At 43.6% G+C, this 18946-nt stretch overlaps 1 protein-coding gene across 1 annotated transcript in view; it reads right to left on the reverse strand.

Annotated features, from left to right (window-relative positions):
- Positions 1 to 839: 839 nt before the first annotated feature.
- syt7a (synaptotagmin VIIa) overlaps positions 840 to 18946 on the reverse strand; it is a 30886-nt gene continuing 12779 nt past the window's right edge. Inside the window, exons 5-11 of the mRNA XM_068739935.1 lie at positions 15798 to 15929; positions 6544 to 6646; positions 4919 to 5186; positions 3677 to 3846; positions 2404 to 2518; positions 1674 to 1873; positions 840 to 944 (exon numbers count right to left, since the gene is read on the reverse strand). Of these exons, the coding sequence (XP_068596036.1) occupies positions 840 to 944; positions 1674 to 1873; positions 2404 to 2518; positions 3677 to 3846; positions 4919 to 5186; positions 6544 to 6646; positions 15798 to 15929 (1093 nt within the window). The remainder of the gene's footprint in view (positions 945 to 1673; positions 1874 to 2403; positions 2519 to 3676; positions 3847 to 4918; positions 5187 to 6543; positions 6647 to 15797; positions 15930 to 18946) is intronic.

The raw sequence follows: 18946 nt of genomic DNA on the forward strand, positions 1-18946 counted from the left end.
AGAGATAGAGGGAACAATGAGGAAAAGGAGATCAAGAGAAAGAGGAGGCAGAGAAGAGATCAACAATTCCGTCTCACATTCAGGTGGTTCCATCTCAAACTGAGTATCGATTGCTCGCGACAACCTGCTGAACACTAAACCACTTTTGAGCAAAGTGAATTGAGCAGAGAATATGATACACTTGAGATGGAGAGACGGAGAGACGAGGTAGGAAAGGACACGGGAGACGGGAAACGGACTGTGGATTACATACTAGTCCTGTATAGGAGTACTGTACTATACTGTACTATATTAAGTACATGTACACACAGGAGACACTGTATAGGATTGTGGACCTGGATTAGTTTTACAATAGGATTATATGAGATTAGATCATTATCCAAGATTCTCTGTGATCCCATGGGACTGGCACCTAAATCTTTTAATTTTTTTAACCTTTATTTAACCTGGTAAGTCAATTGAGAAATGTCAGGGACTGCAGGGCAGTTCAGAACCAAGGGGTTAACAATGGAACTCAACATTGGACCAGACAGGCGAATCGCAGAAGGACAGACAGACATGCAGATGGTCAGAAACAGGCGCGGGGGGGCATTGACAAAGTTCAGAGATGCACAAATTAAGATGCAGCCATGTGAAGAGGAGGAAAGAGCAGAAGAGTGAGGAGTCAGAGAGGAATAGAGATTCTGAGAGAGAAGAGTTTAAAGGTTTAAGAGAGCAGATGGCTAATTGTACCCGTGTTTCGCAGCCTGGCAGAAAGTCAGTCTTGTGCATAAGGACGGGAGTAGGGGTAGGGGCAATGGGAGACAGGAAGGGGTCTTGGAGGAAGCTGGGCAGTGTGATCAGGCCTTAAGAGCGTGCCACTGGGCAACATTGGTACGCGGCCGAGCCAGCATGTCTTTCCAGTGCTTCACTTCTGCTGGTCCACTCTTCCATGATAGGTAGATCTGAGAGAGGAGGAGAAGAACAGGGATAATGCAGACCTATGAAATAATCCATAACCCATTTCAAACATGGGACGCGAAACAATGCTGGCTATTAAAGATTTCATCAATGAAGTCTGCTTCTCAGCAGGAACAAAATGTTACGGAGAAGCCAGGCCAGCCTTCAGTCACATTAAAATCACGGCTGGCTCCATGGAAAAAGTAAAAAAAAAAGAAAATGCTGGCTTTGACACGGTCCACTGCTAAACCAACAAATCGATGCAGATGCAATCAGGAAGAAATTATTTGATGAAAAAGGAGAAAGATAATAAAATACCAGCAACATCAGGGCGGTTTTCAGTAAACAAATAATTTGAAGTGGACCCAATGAGCTATATTCCATTGGACATAATTCCCACCAGAGATGCACCAAAACCAGTGAAACCCACCCAGCTTGTCTCAGCAACACTTAGATGGTAGTTGCAGCTAACCAAACATGTTTATATCTGCTGAATCCCGATCTTTATTTGGATCTGGAATAGATTTGTTGCTGCCGCTGGTAGCACAGCTTTCAGGGTGTTAAAGGCAGGACACAGCTCTGGGCTATAGTGGAAGTTTCCTCAGGGCAAGAGTGTTGACCCGACCACCACTGAGCTTCGTGTTTCGCATTGCAGATATTCCATTGCCTTTAATCAGTCGTATGTGTCGACCACGTAAATCGGTAAAAAAGTGAATCTAATAAAAGGATGTTACCTTGCCGATAACATCGTTACGGCTGAGCCTGTCCTTGTCCATGACGGTGATGATGATGGTGGTCTCTCTCAGCACGTGGGCGGGCACGTCGAAGGGGAAGGATTCGTTGAAGACGGGGTTCAGACAGCGCTTCATTGTCACCGTCTTCTTCTTCTCTACACGCTTGTCCTTGTGCATCAGCCACACTTTCACATATGGATCTGGAATGTGGACACACACACAGAGCACTGCAGTTTGCACGAGGCTCAGGATAAAGATGGCCGAGCAGGGTCACATTAAGGGTCAGGTTTGCAATTACCCTCCCCAATTGTTTAAGTCAGAGAAGGCAGCAGGGAGGCTGATGCCCAGTTTGAGCTCAAGGTCAACGAGGAAACACAAATGAGCCGAGTCTTTATGGAACTAGAGACATTCTGTCACGCTAACAGACACCGCTGCTCCCTCTACTGCAGGAAACAGTCATTGTACACGAGACCTGATACTTGAAAAACCATCACCAGTCTGAGCTGAGACAGATTTGGCTGGGAGGCTGAAGATCCTCATAGATATACAGGAAGAGAGGGCACAGAAACGGTGTTTGATGTAATGTCACCTTGCTGCTAGAGTTCGACAGCCACATTCTTACTGCCCTCTGCGTGGACAGTTCAGACAGAGCTGCATGCGGAGCCACAGAGCGTCCATTGTCATGAGAATGGTGAGAGAAAGCATGAAATAGAAAAGGAGAATCCTCTACCTGAGGCGCCCCCGATGTCCATGGCTTTGAGATTGCGTGCTTTGATGATGTTCACAGTGATGGTGTTGGCAGTAGGATTATAGCAGAGAGACACCAGCAGGTCTCCTCGCCTCCCCTGAGCAAAACACACACAAAGCCCAGTGGATTATGAATCACGTCTGTGTTTGAAATGCTCAAAACCGCTGTGATCTCAGTTTTGAAATTTCTCACATCTGACTAACAAAATAAGAACTAGAAAAGCACTCAGAGCGCAGACCTCCTGCAAGCACCGCCGTTCCCCTATACCAGGGGTGGGCAAACTTTTTGACTCGCGGGCCACAATGTGTTCTAAAACTTGACAGAGGGGTGGAGTGTTTGTGTGAACTAATGTAAATGACATGTAAAAGCCATTACATGAAAGGATTTGACCTTTTACAGGTAACATTACAGGGAAAAAGGTAAAATGAATGAGGTTTATAATAACATTTTATTTAATGATATTATTTGGATTTAGTTTGCCCATGTCTGCCCTATACCCTGGCGTACTCCTCCTGTGGAGCTGTCCGTGGTGCTGAAACGCGCCGCTTTGTTTTGGAGGGCCCCCTGAAACAACGCTTCCCCCCACACAACAAAACAAAAGTGGCGTGTTTCAGCACCACGGACAGCTCCACAGTCGGAGTATGCCAGGGTGTGATTTACACCAAAAATAAAATAATTGTCCTACATTTATTTGTCCTACATTGTCCTACATTTATTTTATCTGTATTTTTAGATTCCTTAACAATGAAAACAAACTTTTATCAATTGGATTGGCGTTGATGTCATTATTAGTTTGGAAATTATTCATAAACAGCACACTTTCAGTAATGGAGGATTCTTCTGGATCTCGATCCGTAGCTTTTGAAGAGACAACAAATCCGTTTGTCCACTACTAATTCCAGTGTCTTGGTGAAGGCAGCAGAAACAGAACCTCATTGGCTACTCAAATATATCACATGCAGCAAATGATTTTAATCACAAAGTCACAAAAGATTATCATGTCAAATCAGATTAGTCAGGGAACTAAATATAATTTTATTTATAAATATAATTTTAACTAATCATAGTTTCTAATTTCTGAACTTTCAGTGTGTCTTGAATAAAGAATATCTTGTTTCATCGGGGAACATCAACCTTCATCCATCATCCATCGGGTTCACATGCAAAGAAGTCAAAAAATGTCGCCAGATATGTTTGGATCAAATTAAAATTTTGAATGAAAACGGCATTCGTTAGACTGTAATCTCGCTCTTACACTGCCATCACTGCAGGGCTTCAGCTCCTTCCAGAAGGTCTTTATCTGGCCCAGCTCAACCTTGTTAAGGGGAATTGACACCTCTCCGATGGGGTCATTCCTGCTGAAGCGGTCGTAGTCCAAGACCTGTAGGTAGAGAGTCCGCTCTCTCACCTTCTCATATGGGAAGCCTGAAACACAGACAGAACCACTGAGAAGTGAGTGGGCGGAGCCCTAGCCCTATAAAGGTAACACTTTCCACCCGCTAACGAGAATAAATCTGGCAAAGGCCACGGTGCATTTCAAAAACTGCAGGACCAGCCAGCAATCTCAAATAACTGTCATCATTACACAGTTTTCACAAAGACCGGTCTCGTTTATTTTTCAAGAGGCTTTTGAAAATCATTATGTCCATTTTACCACCGTGTTGTCACCCAAGCACAATGGCCATAATTAACCTAATTTTGAATCACGTAATTGTGAAGCACTTCACTGCTACCTGAATCATCAGTTTGCAGCTCCCTGATCAACAGATATACCATTATACATGTTAACTAGTTACTAATAATAATAATATTAATGCCTTGGTTTTATACATCATCCCGCCGCCCCAACTAGTGAGCTTTAGAGGTAGTAGGTCAATATAGGGAGCCAGGATAGCTGTTTCTCTTGGCTATGGCTTGGCTTCAAATATATATACCGTAATACAGATTTAAGTGGTATTGATCTCCCAGCAAGAAAGTGGAGCATTTTCTCAAAATGATTAACTATTGATTAAAGTTCCAATTCCAATTGTGTCTATAATATTCTCAGCGCTTTGAAGCAGGCACAGTTCAGATTAAAAATACAGCCGTCCCTCGCTATATCGCGGCTTCACGGATCGCGGATGTTTCGTTATATCGCAATTGACAGTGTCAATAATAGTGCCAAGTATAGCATTGACAGTGTTTAAGATTTAAGGAATACACACTACTGTTACTGTATTAGAATGCAAACATTTGTGGGAAAGAGTAATATAGTCAAGGGCAGGTTGATAACAGCAGGGAGGGTTCATAAAGGTAAAAATACACATAGAATAATAAAATACATATGCTGCCGCTACTTCGCTGGTTTTCACCTATGGTGGGGGGGGGGGGACCAATGAGGGACGACTGTACTTCTTTATGAATACTTGAAACATAATCTAATTACAGTTGTTGGGTTAAATTGTATGTTTCTATGTTCACCAGTAAGTGAAATCGGATGAAACCAAAAAATACTGACCCTCAAACAAGAAGGTTTCATTCCAGTAGGGGTTGAGGTTCTTCCTCTTGACCTTGGTCTCCAGCTTGTGCTTCTTGTCAGGCAGCAGGTAAATTTTGACGAAGGGGTCGGAGGTGCCGGAGAAATCCTTGGCCGGGAGCTCCTGGCCCCTGAGAACTTTAACGGTGAGGGTCGTGTTCTGGAAGCTGTAGCCAATGCTAAACTGGATCCGACCCAGCTTCTCACTAATGGGTCCTTCACCATCATCATCCTCCGAACCTGGAGACAGCTGCAAAGCCAGAGAAGTAGTCAAATAAAGAGAAATACAGCAGCCACTGTCATCAAAAGTTCACGCCAAGGGCAACGCTTTCTCTGCCAAGCATGCTAATGCAGACCGTGACGGAGAGAAGCTGAGAGGGGAGGAGATTTTAGAGCTGCGTTTCTATAGCAGCAGCCGCTCAAAGGAAGCAATGGGACTAACATTAAGAGGGCCGAGAGACTTTTATTTCTGCTCTAATGTTCTTAAGAGGCAGGAGGTGCTCAGATTAAAGATAGAGGAGCTTCAGACAACCCATTCTCTCTCACAACTACTCTCTCAGCTTCATCACTGCTCAGTTCTCCGAGACCACTATCTGATGAAAATTATCAGATGGTGGGGGGGAGGAGAGAGAGAGGACATTCCAGAAGGGCCAAAATGAGGTTGCAAATCCTCCCCAGTCTTTATGGTAGCTTATTTTCTCCGTGGCTCCACCCACTGTGCCTGTCCTCGATTGTTCTATCTTTCTAATAGTAGCACAGATTAGAATAAAATGTTTGAGAACTTTGAGGGAGATAACACGACCACTTTGTGCGACAGCCTCCACCGACTCCCTGAAAGGAACTGGCCTGGTTGTCTGGCTCGACTGCAAACAGGCTCTCCGAGTCATGCGTAGAATGTTGATAGCAGTGCTTTAGGCCGAGCTTCAATTTCAAAGTGACAAAGGCTTCATTCACATTGTAATCTTCATTGTTCAATTCCTATTTTTTGCCCAGATTAGATTTCGTTATCTTGATGGTTCACATTCATAATTGCAAGTGATCCCTATTTAGCCCGACAGTGAATGCGTCTGTCCTCCTGAGCTGTCGGTGTCACCACCAAAGAACGTCACATTTATTTAAAAAAAAAACATGATTAGTATTAAAACACAAATGGACTCATTAGTTTTATACTGTGGAGAATTGCTAACATTGTGTGCTTTGTATGAGCAGATTGTGGATGATCCGTCATTTCTCTGCTCTTTTTACCAGAAGAAATGAGGAAGAAGATGCTTGAAATACATCGGTCTGGGAAGAGTCAAAGCTATTTGTAAGGCTCTGGCAGTCCACAGATCCGCAGTCAGAGACATAATCTACAAAAGGACAAGACTCAGAGTGATAGCAAACCTTCCCAAAACTGTCTGACATTCCAAAATAGAGAATATTTCTGAAAGCATGACATTTATAAATAGTAAAAAAAAAATAGTGCACACCTCCAGCATAAGGTTGCTGTGCAAGGCAAATGTAATAAAAAAAGACACAGAGAAAATGCTCACAAATGCTGCATCCCTCAGCTTTATGTGGCATGGGGATAAAAAAGGATGGGTGTGCAGTGCGATAGAAGGTCTTACCATCACCATGTCTCCAGTGAGAGAGTTGGCAAGGTCAGTTACAGAGGAGTGACCATCGGCATCAGGGGGTTGGCCTTTGGGGCTATTAGCTGGCTTGCTACCCCTGTGAATAAAAGCAAAGGTTGAGCCCCAGAGAATACGGGCAGGACATCTGGTGAGAACCTAACTCGAGTCCAGAAAGAGAGAATGCCTGAGAACGCATGGGCGTCCAACCGCCACCTGTTTGATGCTTAAAAACCTCCTACCTGAAAGGACCAATTGAGTCCAAGTTTGCTTTGGATTGATGTCACTTCAAAGTAGATTATGTTTTCTCTATCGTAGGCAAGTCCCCAAAAAAGCAAGCACGTATCTGCCAAAGGTTCCACACACTAAAACTGAGAATATTTGATGTGATGAGTTGTGTTTAATGAAAACTTGGAATCTGAGATGACTCTCCATATGTCCAGTGTGGCAAACATCCCAGTCTCTAAGAGAAAAGTTCCCTTCACCAAGTGAACAAACATACTTTCAGGAAAAACATGGAACAGAACAGATAATTTTGAAATTGACTGAAACCAATTAGTTATCTTCAGTCCACATCGAGTTCATGATCAACCCTTAGTCTCCCTAAAGACATGAGACACACAAGTATAATGACATGTATAGCAACATGACATCACTGTAGATACAGCAGACAGACAGCAACGTGGAGATGAGAAACAGTTCTTAGGCTTTGAGTTTAAAGTGTTCAATTATTCAGTATCTGCATCAAAAACAGAAAATATTGACAGAAGAAGAACATAAAAGAGAGAGGAGAGATCTCCCATGGCCGAGCTGATATTTAGGTACAAATGTTAATAGATGTTAAGTTCCTTCACATGAAAAAAGTGAATGACAACATAACATTAAAGTGGGACAAACATTTTTGGAGGAAAAACTTCTACCCTCATACATCATGAAAGTAAGAATCACAAAATTAAACCAAAAAAACAGCAAAAGAAGACAGAACAATTAAAAAGAGAATTCCTATTATGACATTAAAAATCAATGTGGAAAGATAGAAAAAACAGTCTCTAATAAAAAAAACTCCTGGCCAATGTAATGTGGCACATTGGACACAGATCACTCCATAGATGATTGGTCAAGGCAAATGGAGAAACACAGAAAGAGTGTTAGGCAGTAAAGAAATGGTACATAGAGGAGGAAGAAAAAGAAGAGAGGCATACAGAGCAAAGAAAAGAAATGCACAGATGCAGAGAGGATGCCGGAGTCGCAAATGCACAAACGCACAAACACTGACAGAAATCAAAAAGACGGTAGATCAAATCGAAAGTTCAACAAGAAATGTAAGGAAAAGAAGAATTGAGCTGATAATTATTTATCTGTATAAGAGGTGATCATCAATAGCAAGAACAGTGAGGACGCACAAACCGAAAGCAAATCGAGCGCGAGATTGTTACAAACACCGGCACGTTAGAGAGAAAGAAAAGAGCTGCAAGAAAAGAGAGGGAATGGAGGGAGGAAAGCCTGAAAACACAAGAAAGGCTCAGTTTGGTCAGTGTCGAAAAAATAAGAAACAAAAAATAGAGAGCTAATCCACACACAGTATCTCTAACAGGAGACGAAGGAGGAAACATGCTAAAAGGGAGAGAGAAAGAGAGAGAGAGAGAGAGAGAGAGAGAGAGAGAGAGAAGAAGGAAAGGAAAAGACAATAAATACAATTGATCACCAAGAAGAGGAAAAACAAGAACTATCGTTCTTCACATGGAGAGATCCAAATGAAAGAGAAGTAAGACGTAGCAGTCAAAATTGCATAATTGAAAGCACAAAAAGGGACAAATAGTAAGAGCATAGGAAGTGCACATTTAGAGTGTTACAAAAGAGGCTGTTGGAACAGATGAAGTCGTGAATGAACTTTTAATCCAACCGGATTTTCCAAGCATTAAGTAACACTCTAAAAGTGAGGACCGGGGACACAAGGGCCAAAGCACAAACTGGCATCGGCTACATGTGCATATATAATACTGTATATGCAAGTAGTTGTCACTCGGAGAGTGAAGGCAATGCCTTGGACCGGCAGAAAACAAGGAGCCCATAGAAAGTCTGTCTGTCTCTGTCTGGCCAGAATTCTCTGATTTTGCTCGAGTGCTCGAAACTGCAAATTTGGATGAGAATTGATGCTGAATGCAATAATGTGTACATTTTTGGAGAAGACAAGGACAGAACCAGCGGAAATTATACTGACATTAGACAGACAGAAAAAGCAAGCAAAACAAGACAAGCAAACAGACAATCACATCAACCAGAGTGAGACGGGGGGGGGGGGGGGTTAACGAATTCAAGATGGGAAGGGAATATTCATCAATTGGCATTAGTTGTATTAGTTGCCATGGGAGGTAATTTCATTTTCACTGGTCTGTTTATTGTTTTGCTAAACTGCAGGCAAAGAGTTGGAGCGGAGAGGAAGGGGCGAATCACCAGTGCAAAATCTGCCTCGGAATGCTCATAAAGGAGGAGGGATTTGGGGGTTTTAAGACATCTCCCTCCCCCTCCACCTCCCAACTATCAATGGGCAAGTGAATGTCTTCAATCATTCATTGTCCATCATGCTTCATTCAGGGATTTGAGGCATCCTCAGGTAAGAGCTGGTGCGTTCAGGGGAATAGCCTTTCTAGCAGCCCTTCTCTGCAGCACCTGAGGTGGCCGTCTGCTCCAGCGCCGCCTCCAAGCCGTTCAAACAAAGCAGCTGCGGCTGCAGATTTTGCTGCCGGCAAATAAGTTGCGTCCCCCAGAACACAGTTTATTACAATTTGAAAATGCGATTGATTTTGGCTGAGGGAGATCATTGCGGCGCCGATGCTTTTGCTATGTAAACCCCTCGAGGGTTTGATAAGGAAGCCAAAGCTGTACAGCCTGCAGTTGTCTACAGAATCCAGTGGGAGGCAGAGTGGACTTGAGTTCAGATCAGAATCTCCCACAGCTAAGGCACAGAAAGTGGGCTGTTGGCATGGCAACGGCTCCAGAAACACAGACCATACATATGGGGGTTAGGGGTGGTGTGTGTGTGACAAGAGGTTGTTGGGAGTGGGCGCAGGGGAAGGGTGTGTTTAGAGGGGTGCAGCAAACAGGCAAACACTGAGAACAAGGAAGATAAGGTTTAGGATATATGACAGGTACGGGTGAGAGCCTCTCAGACACACACATTCACATGAACAGACATATGGAGGCAGGCGGGGCCACTTTGGGCTTCACCGTCCTGTGATACTATCCTGTTTTGTTACCTGACTGAGGGCCAGCAGCTCGAAGAGAGGGGAAGGGGGGGGTAAAGACACTCCACTTCTAGGCTGGAGAGAGACGCGAGAAAGAAAGCCCGACCTCCCCACCCGTCTGCAAACATGTCACACTCAAACAAACAACCTCTCCTGAGACTGTAAAGCGATGCATTTCAATGTCTATCCTTCATTCCACAGCCGCACTGCAGATCTATCATGCTTCGGGGGGGCCACGACATACTTCCCAGGATTATAGACAGTCAAAACCCCCCAGCAGTGAAGCATGGAGCCGATAACTCACCGTCCACACGAGGCACATGCACCTCCACGCTGACGTCAGTCTCTCCTGATGCGCCGCTTCCCGGGCTATGACCAAACACGTTGCATTTAAATATGGATGCTTTCACTGCTAACTATTTTCTTCCTGCGTGTCGGCGCTGGAAACGAGTCAAAAATAGCATCCTTTTGCTGAAGCCCCATTTCAGGAAGAGGGAGGTGTTAAATGCTGCCTTCTGTGTATCTGTTTCTCTCACTGAACCCCGAATGGAAATAGAAAACTACAAAACAACTCACTGAGCACATAATGTCGGCTGCTGCACTGCTCATTATAGCTACTTAAATTTTATTGGGAGCCATATTTCAGATTTTAAAATTGGTGACTGGCTAATACCCTTTGGGCAACAATAAAGTTTAAATCCACAGATTAGGCTCTGTGTAACAGTTGAGCCCCAATACGCTTTGCAATTTAGCATTCGTGTCTCTATTGAATGTGAAATCCATCAAAACATTTTAAAAGTCCATTAAAACTCAAAACACAAGTGTAGCCAATGTTTTGAATGCTTATTAGATTCAGAGATTGCCTCTGAGGTGGAGGCTGCTCCAGATGTGCCAACAGGACACGGGTGGGGTCCCAGGTTAATGCTCCAAATAGCTCATCTCCCAAGCCACCGCCCATCTATCCGTAGATGAGATGAGCATGTGTACCACCATGCACCTGCTGACTGGAGTGCTGCCTTCAGCCCTGCATAACTCATGGATGTGCGGAGTACAGTAAGTGCTCTCTTCTACTGGTCTCATGGAGGGAAGATGGATTTGTAGCCTGCATCCTCTGCATCGCCCCCTGACATGTGGATGGACGGATGCACGAATGCCCTCTCATCCTCCTCCTCTTTGCGAGTCCTTTTTTTTTTTTTTACCACCTTAGTGCTATCTACTTTGTTCCTCTCATGGTGCGTAACTGAATGCATTTCAGCACGCCCCCACCCACCCACCCCCGTCATGCTTGGATGGCCACAGGGAGCCTCGGCCTCAGGGACGGTCTTAAGCAGAACCCCCGAGGGCTCGACTGATTAGTTGGGCCAGTAAAGCCCCTGTCGCAGGAGGAGCGCTGTGTTAGAAGAGCACAGCAGAGCATAATCAATTTATGTGTTTATGTGCAAACAGACATCATCTGGACGCATTAGAACAGCGTTGCAACCTCAAGTAACGCCTAAGAACGGGCTTCTATACGTGTGTCTGACATCAGCATGCTTTAACATTAGACTAAAACCACATAAACAGAGTCCTCCTCATTCCAATACAGTTAAAGACAAAGACTCAGTTATGGATTGAAATGCAACAACCACTTATTTATTTAAGTCATGGTTTCGATTACAACTGCTTTATTTCTTTGCTTTAATTGTCTTTGCCTTTCTTGTCATGTTAAGCAGTGCAAGAAGCTCATAAATTAAGAGGCAATATTCTGCAGTCCGCTTGGCGATCAACGAGCATTCAGAGAATCGGAGAGCGTCTTTTCGGCAGCACGTGCGCCTATATATTTATCAATATCTGTCTGCAAGACGCATTCTGAAACAAGAAATAACTCCACTGGCTCTAACAATATGATGTAACATGCACGGATGAATAATTGAAAGACCACAGGCGAGTGGATTGAATGTTAATGTGGCACAGGATATATCCCTCCTCCTCCATCCTGAACCCTCGTCCTCATTGGGCCGTTGTCGTGCTGCTCAGGGAGCGATCTAGATTCAAAGCTCTCGGGGACTGCGGCTTCTCTTTATAGAAACACTGGAGGAGAACCTCGAGTGTTGCTCCACTGAATCGCAGCAGAATTGTTTGAGCGAGCACCAATGAGGCATTAACGAGCCATCTCTAACATCCTAATTACGCTTTCCAAGACCCACAACCGAAGATGCCTGGGATCTAAACATCGCAGCATGTGTGGCCCCCAGAATCAACGCAACGCACAATCTTGTAATACAGTTAATCTCTCCTGCCATTTTAATCAGGCGGCTTCTTCTCCATCGCTCTGTCCTGAAATACCCGCCCTTGGTCGGAACGTTTCTGTCGCTGCCACCAACTGCACTTCATACTGTCAGTCAGCCATGTCCTCGTCTCATCAGCAAATGCAGCGAGAACACTTCATCCAGCAAGTGCGCACACACAAGGTCACCCAAACACTATCATGCGCAAGAACACCTTCTCATGGCCAGCGGGGATAACAGTGTGCTGCTGGGTTGTCTTTTCTTCAGCTATGGCCAAGCAGTAATGAAGTGTTAACACAATGCTGAAGGGTAAATAAAAATTAAGAAGATTATTTGGCTAATTGTAGTGCAAGGCCAGGAGTATTAATGTTTCCAGCAGAAGCTGGAGCATTCAGATCTTTAAGATGCCAGAGTGGTAGCTGACCCTACGAGAGGATAAATGGTACCAAATTTCCTTCTTTTTTTTTTTTTCAGAACGGATAATTATAGCTCTTTATGTCATACTTATTTAAATTCAAACATGTGAGAATTGTACTGCGGGACAGTGGAGATATCTCTTTAGACGTTTTGCTAAGCCCTTTTGGCTATCTGAAGTTAGACACAGGATCCTGATTATCCTTGACGTTAGATTCTATAGTTTATCCATGTTGAACAGTATTTGGAACAGTATTTAGTACAACGTGTAATGCTGGATTAAACGTGTTTACTCGCGTTCCACAAATGGTTGTTTCCTATATTTAAGGCGCCACACACTAGCTGTGCTGTGACATTAATGGCAGGTTTTACTTGAACGTTTTATGACGTCGATCTCTGACAGTTCCACTAAATATTTGTTTGCTTGAGGAGGATCTGGTCTTCTTCTATGTACTAACCTCTCCTGTCTTCTCAGATCCGCCTCCTGCAATCAGCTCATCCCGGTCACCTGTGCTCCCAGGCTCACCTGCAGCTAATCTCTCACCAGCTAAGACACCACACGCATGCCAGATTGTCGAGACTCGTTCCCTCATTTCCAGCACTCTATCCTGATTCTGATTCCCGTGTACCTGCCCTGCCTGTTTCTGGATGTCGCCTGTCTGTGTGTCTATTCGGATCACCCGGTTTGTGACCTCTGCCTGATTTCGGGAACTGCCTCATTGCCTGCGCCTATCCTGATTGGCCTGCTGATTTGGACTGACCACCTGGTGTTGACGAATAAAGCTCAGTTTACAGCTTTGCCTTCCCCTGTCGTGCGTTTGGCTTCTCACCTGCCTCGGCCTGTGACATTATCAGACGGTTTATTTAGCTGAGCTGACTTGCCGGCGACACGTTGATCAGACGTTTAATAAATTCATAGGGTATAACGTGAGAGATGCAGGTGTGGAGATGAGCGACAGCGCATGAAGAACACGCTTAATGGAAATGCACAGACGCCGATGAAACGAGCAAGTAAGGGCAGAAAGTGAAAGACGAATGAAAGTGTGACTTTGTCTCCAGCTCATACCGTTTAGAATGAGCGCTATACCAAGAGTGTGACTGACGAAATCACGGTCAGACATCCGTGAAGTCAGCGCTAGCACCACTGGGAATGATATATTCCTAGGAAGCTTGCACCTTGCATTTCTAATAGCCTGTGGACTGTGGATACTTATTTGGGCCTCTAAATTTGGCATCCAATTAAAGTGTGGCTAAATCATTTATGCATTTGAATTTGTAATTTCTCATAAAACAAACCGAATGAGAAGGGGCTCGAGTGGCATCAGATTCCAGCTCAGGGAACGGGCGCTCTAAAAACAGGCTTTTATTTTTTTTTTTGCATCCATGTTCTCTGTGGTTAGCTACATGTTAGTCGTTCTGTTTTGACTGAAAAACAATCAATGAACCTTTGATTAATTGATCAAATATAACTGCATGAAGTAACAGATGCTGGCTTCACGCTGCCCTGAGCAGCCTGTTGTTTAGTCCGAGAGGATTTCCCAACCCATTCAAGGAGGTTTCCAGGTGAAGACAAAAGCTGGAAGAGTCGGATGTGCTCGACAAATTGGACAAAACAATTGTACTCCTCTGTTGCTCTGTGGGTCTGACCTTAATCATGAACAATAGAGATGTTCATAATGTTTGACGGGTGAGAGCCTCTTAGACACACACATGTTTTGATGTTCGCAAAAGCAACATTCTTACACCAAGAATAATTTAATGCTTGTTAAAGATGAACGGCAACAGCCTGATTGTACTTTGTACTTTGTTAGTTCTCATCTCAGTGTGGATCTGCATAAAGCTTCATGCTAAACATTTACCACAATGCTGAAAAGCCCATCCTGCATCATTATCATATCAGAATCAGCTCTTGTGAGTGTTGGCTGGAGAACAGTAGCATTGCTACTCTCAACTCAACACCACAGCTAGCCGTGCAGAGTTAAAAGCAAAGCTCTAAAGACAACTTTAATGATCAACAGAGGCGCTTCTTCTATTTATTTCAGGAGATGCTGCAGATGTTTCCAGCTGCACTGCTCCTGCAGCTGTGCAGTCTACATTAAAACGGTTGCCATCTGTATTGTAATAGAGCCCAAGTTTTAAATCATGTGTCAAATTGATGAAATGCTTGTGAATGAGGGATAATTGGTGTGACATGTAAATCAGAGTTTGTTCTCCCTCACCTGCCATTGTGTGTCATGTTCCGTGTCTTCATATTGTCTCCGATTCCAAGTCAAAGAATTAAAGCGGGGGGGTTGAGGGGCTTAAAAATTAACAAATTGGCTGCAGAGGCCATCAAGTGTGTCACATCTGCAAAGCGCTGGACCGAACACAGGATTTCTCTCCGGTTCTCGGGCGCTGCGTGTTTAAAAAAACAAACGCACAAAAGCCCAGTGTACTCATTTGTCAGTCTTAAACAGTTTGATAAAAAAAATAAATTGGCCCATTTTCTAAAAAGAATGCATACCTAATTATTTTTTGGGGGGGATAGGGAGATGTGAGAGAGAGTGGCACCATCCTTATAGACGAGGGGGAATATGTCGGCTTCTACTCTGTGAGGTGGCTGGTGAGGAAAAGGTTTATTTTTAGCATCTTTATGTAAGTGACTACCATGTTGTGGAATAATGAGAAGGCTCTCTGGGCCCTCGGTGGAGCTTCAGAGACGGGACTCGCAGAACAGCAGAGGGTGATTGAAGGGAGCTAATGAGCAGAAGGGGGGGGGGGAGAACACAGGAGGAGAATAAAAGCATGTACATACAAAGAAAATATGAAAATTACCAATGGGAGGTCTCTGTAAAGCAGGAGCAGAGACAAATAAAGCGAGAAGAATATGGCGGAAGAGAATGTCATTGCGATAGCGATAGGGGAGATAATTATCATGGTCAGGGAGAAAGACCACTGACGTGAGAACACACGGTTTTATTTGATCTGCTGAAACTGTAGCTCTAAAAGCAGAAACGGGACTGCTTTATGGTGATTTATGAGCTCATTATTGCTTTACAGCTAAATTGCTTTATCTCTCTGCTCATGCATTAGAGGTTTGTTCTTGTTCTATATTTTGTTTTATCTTCTTTTTTTTTCTGTAACAGACTGTCACGCCTTGATGCTCTTTCAGATGCTGGTCTGAGACACAACATACCTTGATATAGTCACTCCGTAAACACTGCTAAAAAATGACTTTCCTCCACCGAGAAGCTGAATTTCTTGTTTCTCTCCGATATAATATCCTTCTATCATTTGCACTCCATTCTCTCACATATAACAAGCACTCGCATACGTTATTTGGTACCTCTTCTCAGGAGGGGGCTCCTGATTGGCTGGCGGTGCTGCCTGCGCCGTTTCCTGCAGGTCAGGGATATTGGCAAAGTCGTCTTGCTCGGCCACGCCAACAGCCAGAGCCAGGACCACCATCTTTCCTTCACTGGTTCCTCATAAAAACATAGCGTAAGAGCAGGCCCAGAAATAGAAAGAAGAGCCGAGAAAATGGAACAGATGCGAAGGATAGGAGAATCGGATATAAAGAAGGTTTGGTGCGAGGGGGGGGGGGGGGGGGGGAGAGAGGAGAAGTCATTTCAGGTGGACCGGAAATACAGAGGCAGTGGGATAATAAGGGCCCACAGTGGAGGAAGCAGTTACAGAGGGGGGCGGTCATAACACCCCAGATCCATGCACTTTGTCCAGGGAAGGATATTAAGAAGACACCTTAACCTTAAGGGTTAAATTCAGATTGGAATAAACCGGTTCAGGCTACGGTCACATCATAAAGAAAACAAAGAGTTAAATGTAATGATCACTTAATGACTGTTAATGAACGTGATGTTCAGTAGCCTGCATTCCAAAGGTATTACACAGGCCTGTGTGCACACACACACACACACACACACAGTAATCCAGCTGGTTATTGAATCTGCCTCCTGCTTTCCCTCCAGATTCACCTTTCCCTTCAAACATGCTGGTCGTCTTCCTCCAGAGTTAACATTTAATTACGCCTCATTAAGAAGATCTGGACTAATTGCTTCTATTTGAGTGACACGGTGTCCAGAGGTGCACGGTGTGTGTGTCACTGTTTTCTGGGTCACTGCTCTCTCATTCTATCGTCTATTACACTCTACACTTTCAAGTCCCCACCCCCCCACCCTTTGAATTCTCTGCCTTCCATCACTCCCACACCACCGGTTCTATAGCTTAAGCCTTCTTTCTGGTTACAATTCCATAAACAATTGTTTGGTGCGTCACGCGATAGCGACCTAAACGTTTTCTTTCACACAATCAAACGTTTTTCCTGCAAGCACCAGAGGGTTTATCCAATAATCTGCCCCAGTTGTTCCCTAAATTTCAGTATGTCCTAATCATCTATATCATATATCAAGTGAAAGTGGGTCTATATTATATTTAAGATGATTTCCTTTTAGACAACAAGCCTCCTAAATAATCCATCCATTACATTTAGCAAGATACAACATTAGCCAGCTGTGAGCAGATTACCAATCTCACTTGTTTCAACTGTTGAATTGTATAAATAGGCTACATTTGTCTTTTTTACACTTCGAGCACGATGTCTTCAGGTGTCATGCCTCCAGGGGACTTAAATGCTTTAATTAAAATCATATTGCTGAGAATAAACAACCTGTCAAGCCACTCCGGAATCCTTTCACATCGCTACAGCGGAAGGCAAGACGGGGAACAGTCATTAATGCCACAAGATTAAATTTACGATTTTAAGCCCAAACACATGAAGAACAATCGACCGACAGATCCATTCTGTCAAATGGCTGCAAAAGCTGTCTATTTGAGTCCGTCTCATCAACACGTTCATTGAGAACGAAGTGCCCAGCAGGGAATCTGGCCAAGATTGAATTTAGCAGGTCTTAAGATTGGCTCATGTCTAACTCTGCTCCTCATCTGAGGTGTTTCTACTGCTGAGAAGGGAATACGACAATGACCTCAATGATCTCACATGAAAGTGACGAGTGCTACAGCTGACATTTTTCACTGACCTTGGTGGTGTCATGTACATTGCAAATGCTCAGCTTTTTTTTTTTTACCTTTATTTAACCAGGTAAGTCAATTGAGAATTAAGATCTTTTTCAATAACGACCTGGACCTATGTTGCATGTTTTTTGTGGTGGGAGGAAGCCAGAGAACCCGGAGAGAACATGCAAGAAAGAAAGAAAAGCCGCAAGTTGGATTTGAACCTGCAACCTTCTTGCTGTGATGCAACACTGCACCACCGTGCTGCCCAAGCCGATGGCATCAGTCATGAGCCTTAATGCTTATTAAAAAAAAAGAAAGCAAATAGGAAAAAGCTGGATAAACTCTGGAAAGGGACATTAAACACATGTTGTACCTTAGCAGTGTCCTTCCTCACCCTTTCTACCTCTTCTTCTGCCCTAAAATAACAATATATTGTTGGAGCAGCAGTGCTGATTACATCAGGTTAATGATTCAGGGTTAACACAAATCTACACACGGGAAGCCTGTGATGTGCACGCGTGTCAGCCGGCTATCTGCACAACCAGCACACAAGAGATTAGTGCTTAATATTAGCACAAATGTTACAATGATACCAGATTAGAATGTGCTGAAACGAAACACAGATTAGACCCACTGGTGTGTTTCCTAAACAGGATATTTAGCAGTCATTCCAAAGGGTGGCTCGGATAGAAAGTCAAGTAACTGAGTGGGTTGCATGAATATATAATAGAAAGAGATGTTTTTTCTGAAACCATCTCATGAATATTATAAACCAGCCCCACTAGCTGAGTCCTGTTAGAACAATCGCAGCAGATGTTGCTGAGCAGCAGAGCGTGCAGTGTAAACATTTAGCCGTTTTCACAGGACAGGACAGAAATAGACTGGATTATTTTTGCAATACCCTTGCTATTTATTTTTTGGGTCATGACGTTATTTGCTATAAAAGTTGTGAAAGTGCATTTTCAATGGCAGGATTTATCAATAATCCCGGTTGATCAATGGCAGCACTCTACGTTCATGTAAAGTTGACATTTAAAAGGATCATTAAACATCAAATCAGCATATTCTCCCAGTTTGAAAATGAAATCTAATATCCATAATTGTTATTATCATTGCGTGATCGATGGCGTCTCGCTAAGATGTGGTGTTGAGCCATCTCACAGGGCCTAGAGTCAAAAGACAGCAGCTTATTTGCATTAATATCTCTAACCTTATTAAACATTCATATTAGATTTTTCAAATAAGCCTCCTCATCTGCAATCAACTTAATCTTCCCACATTAACATGATAAGTTATAAAAAGGACTTTTTGTATTTGTGACTGAATGAAGAAAACCTCCTTGTCAGTGTTGCAGAGGACAGAATGATTAAAGAAAACCCTAAATATCCTCCATAGACACAATGCCATATAGCCTGAAACCACAAACGCACACATACACACAATGCACACTCGTGCACGTATTAT

The sequence above is a fragment of the Brachionichthys hirsutus genome, chromosome 5 (assembly GCF_040956055.1).
Source record: "Brachionichthys hirsutus isolate HB-005 chromosome 5, CSIRO-AGI_Bhir_v1, whole genome shotgun sequence".
Taxonomy (NCBI): domain Eukaryota; kingdom Metazoa; phylum Chordata; class Actinopteri; order Lophiiformes; family Brachionichthyidae; genus Brachionichthys; species Brachionichthys hirsutus.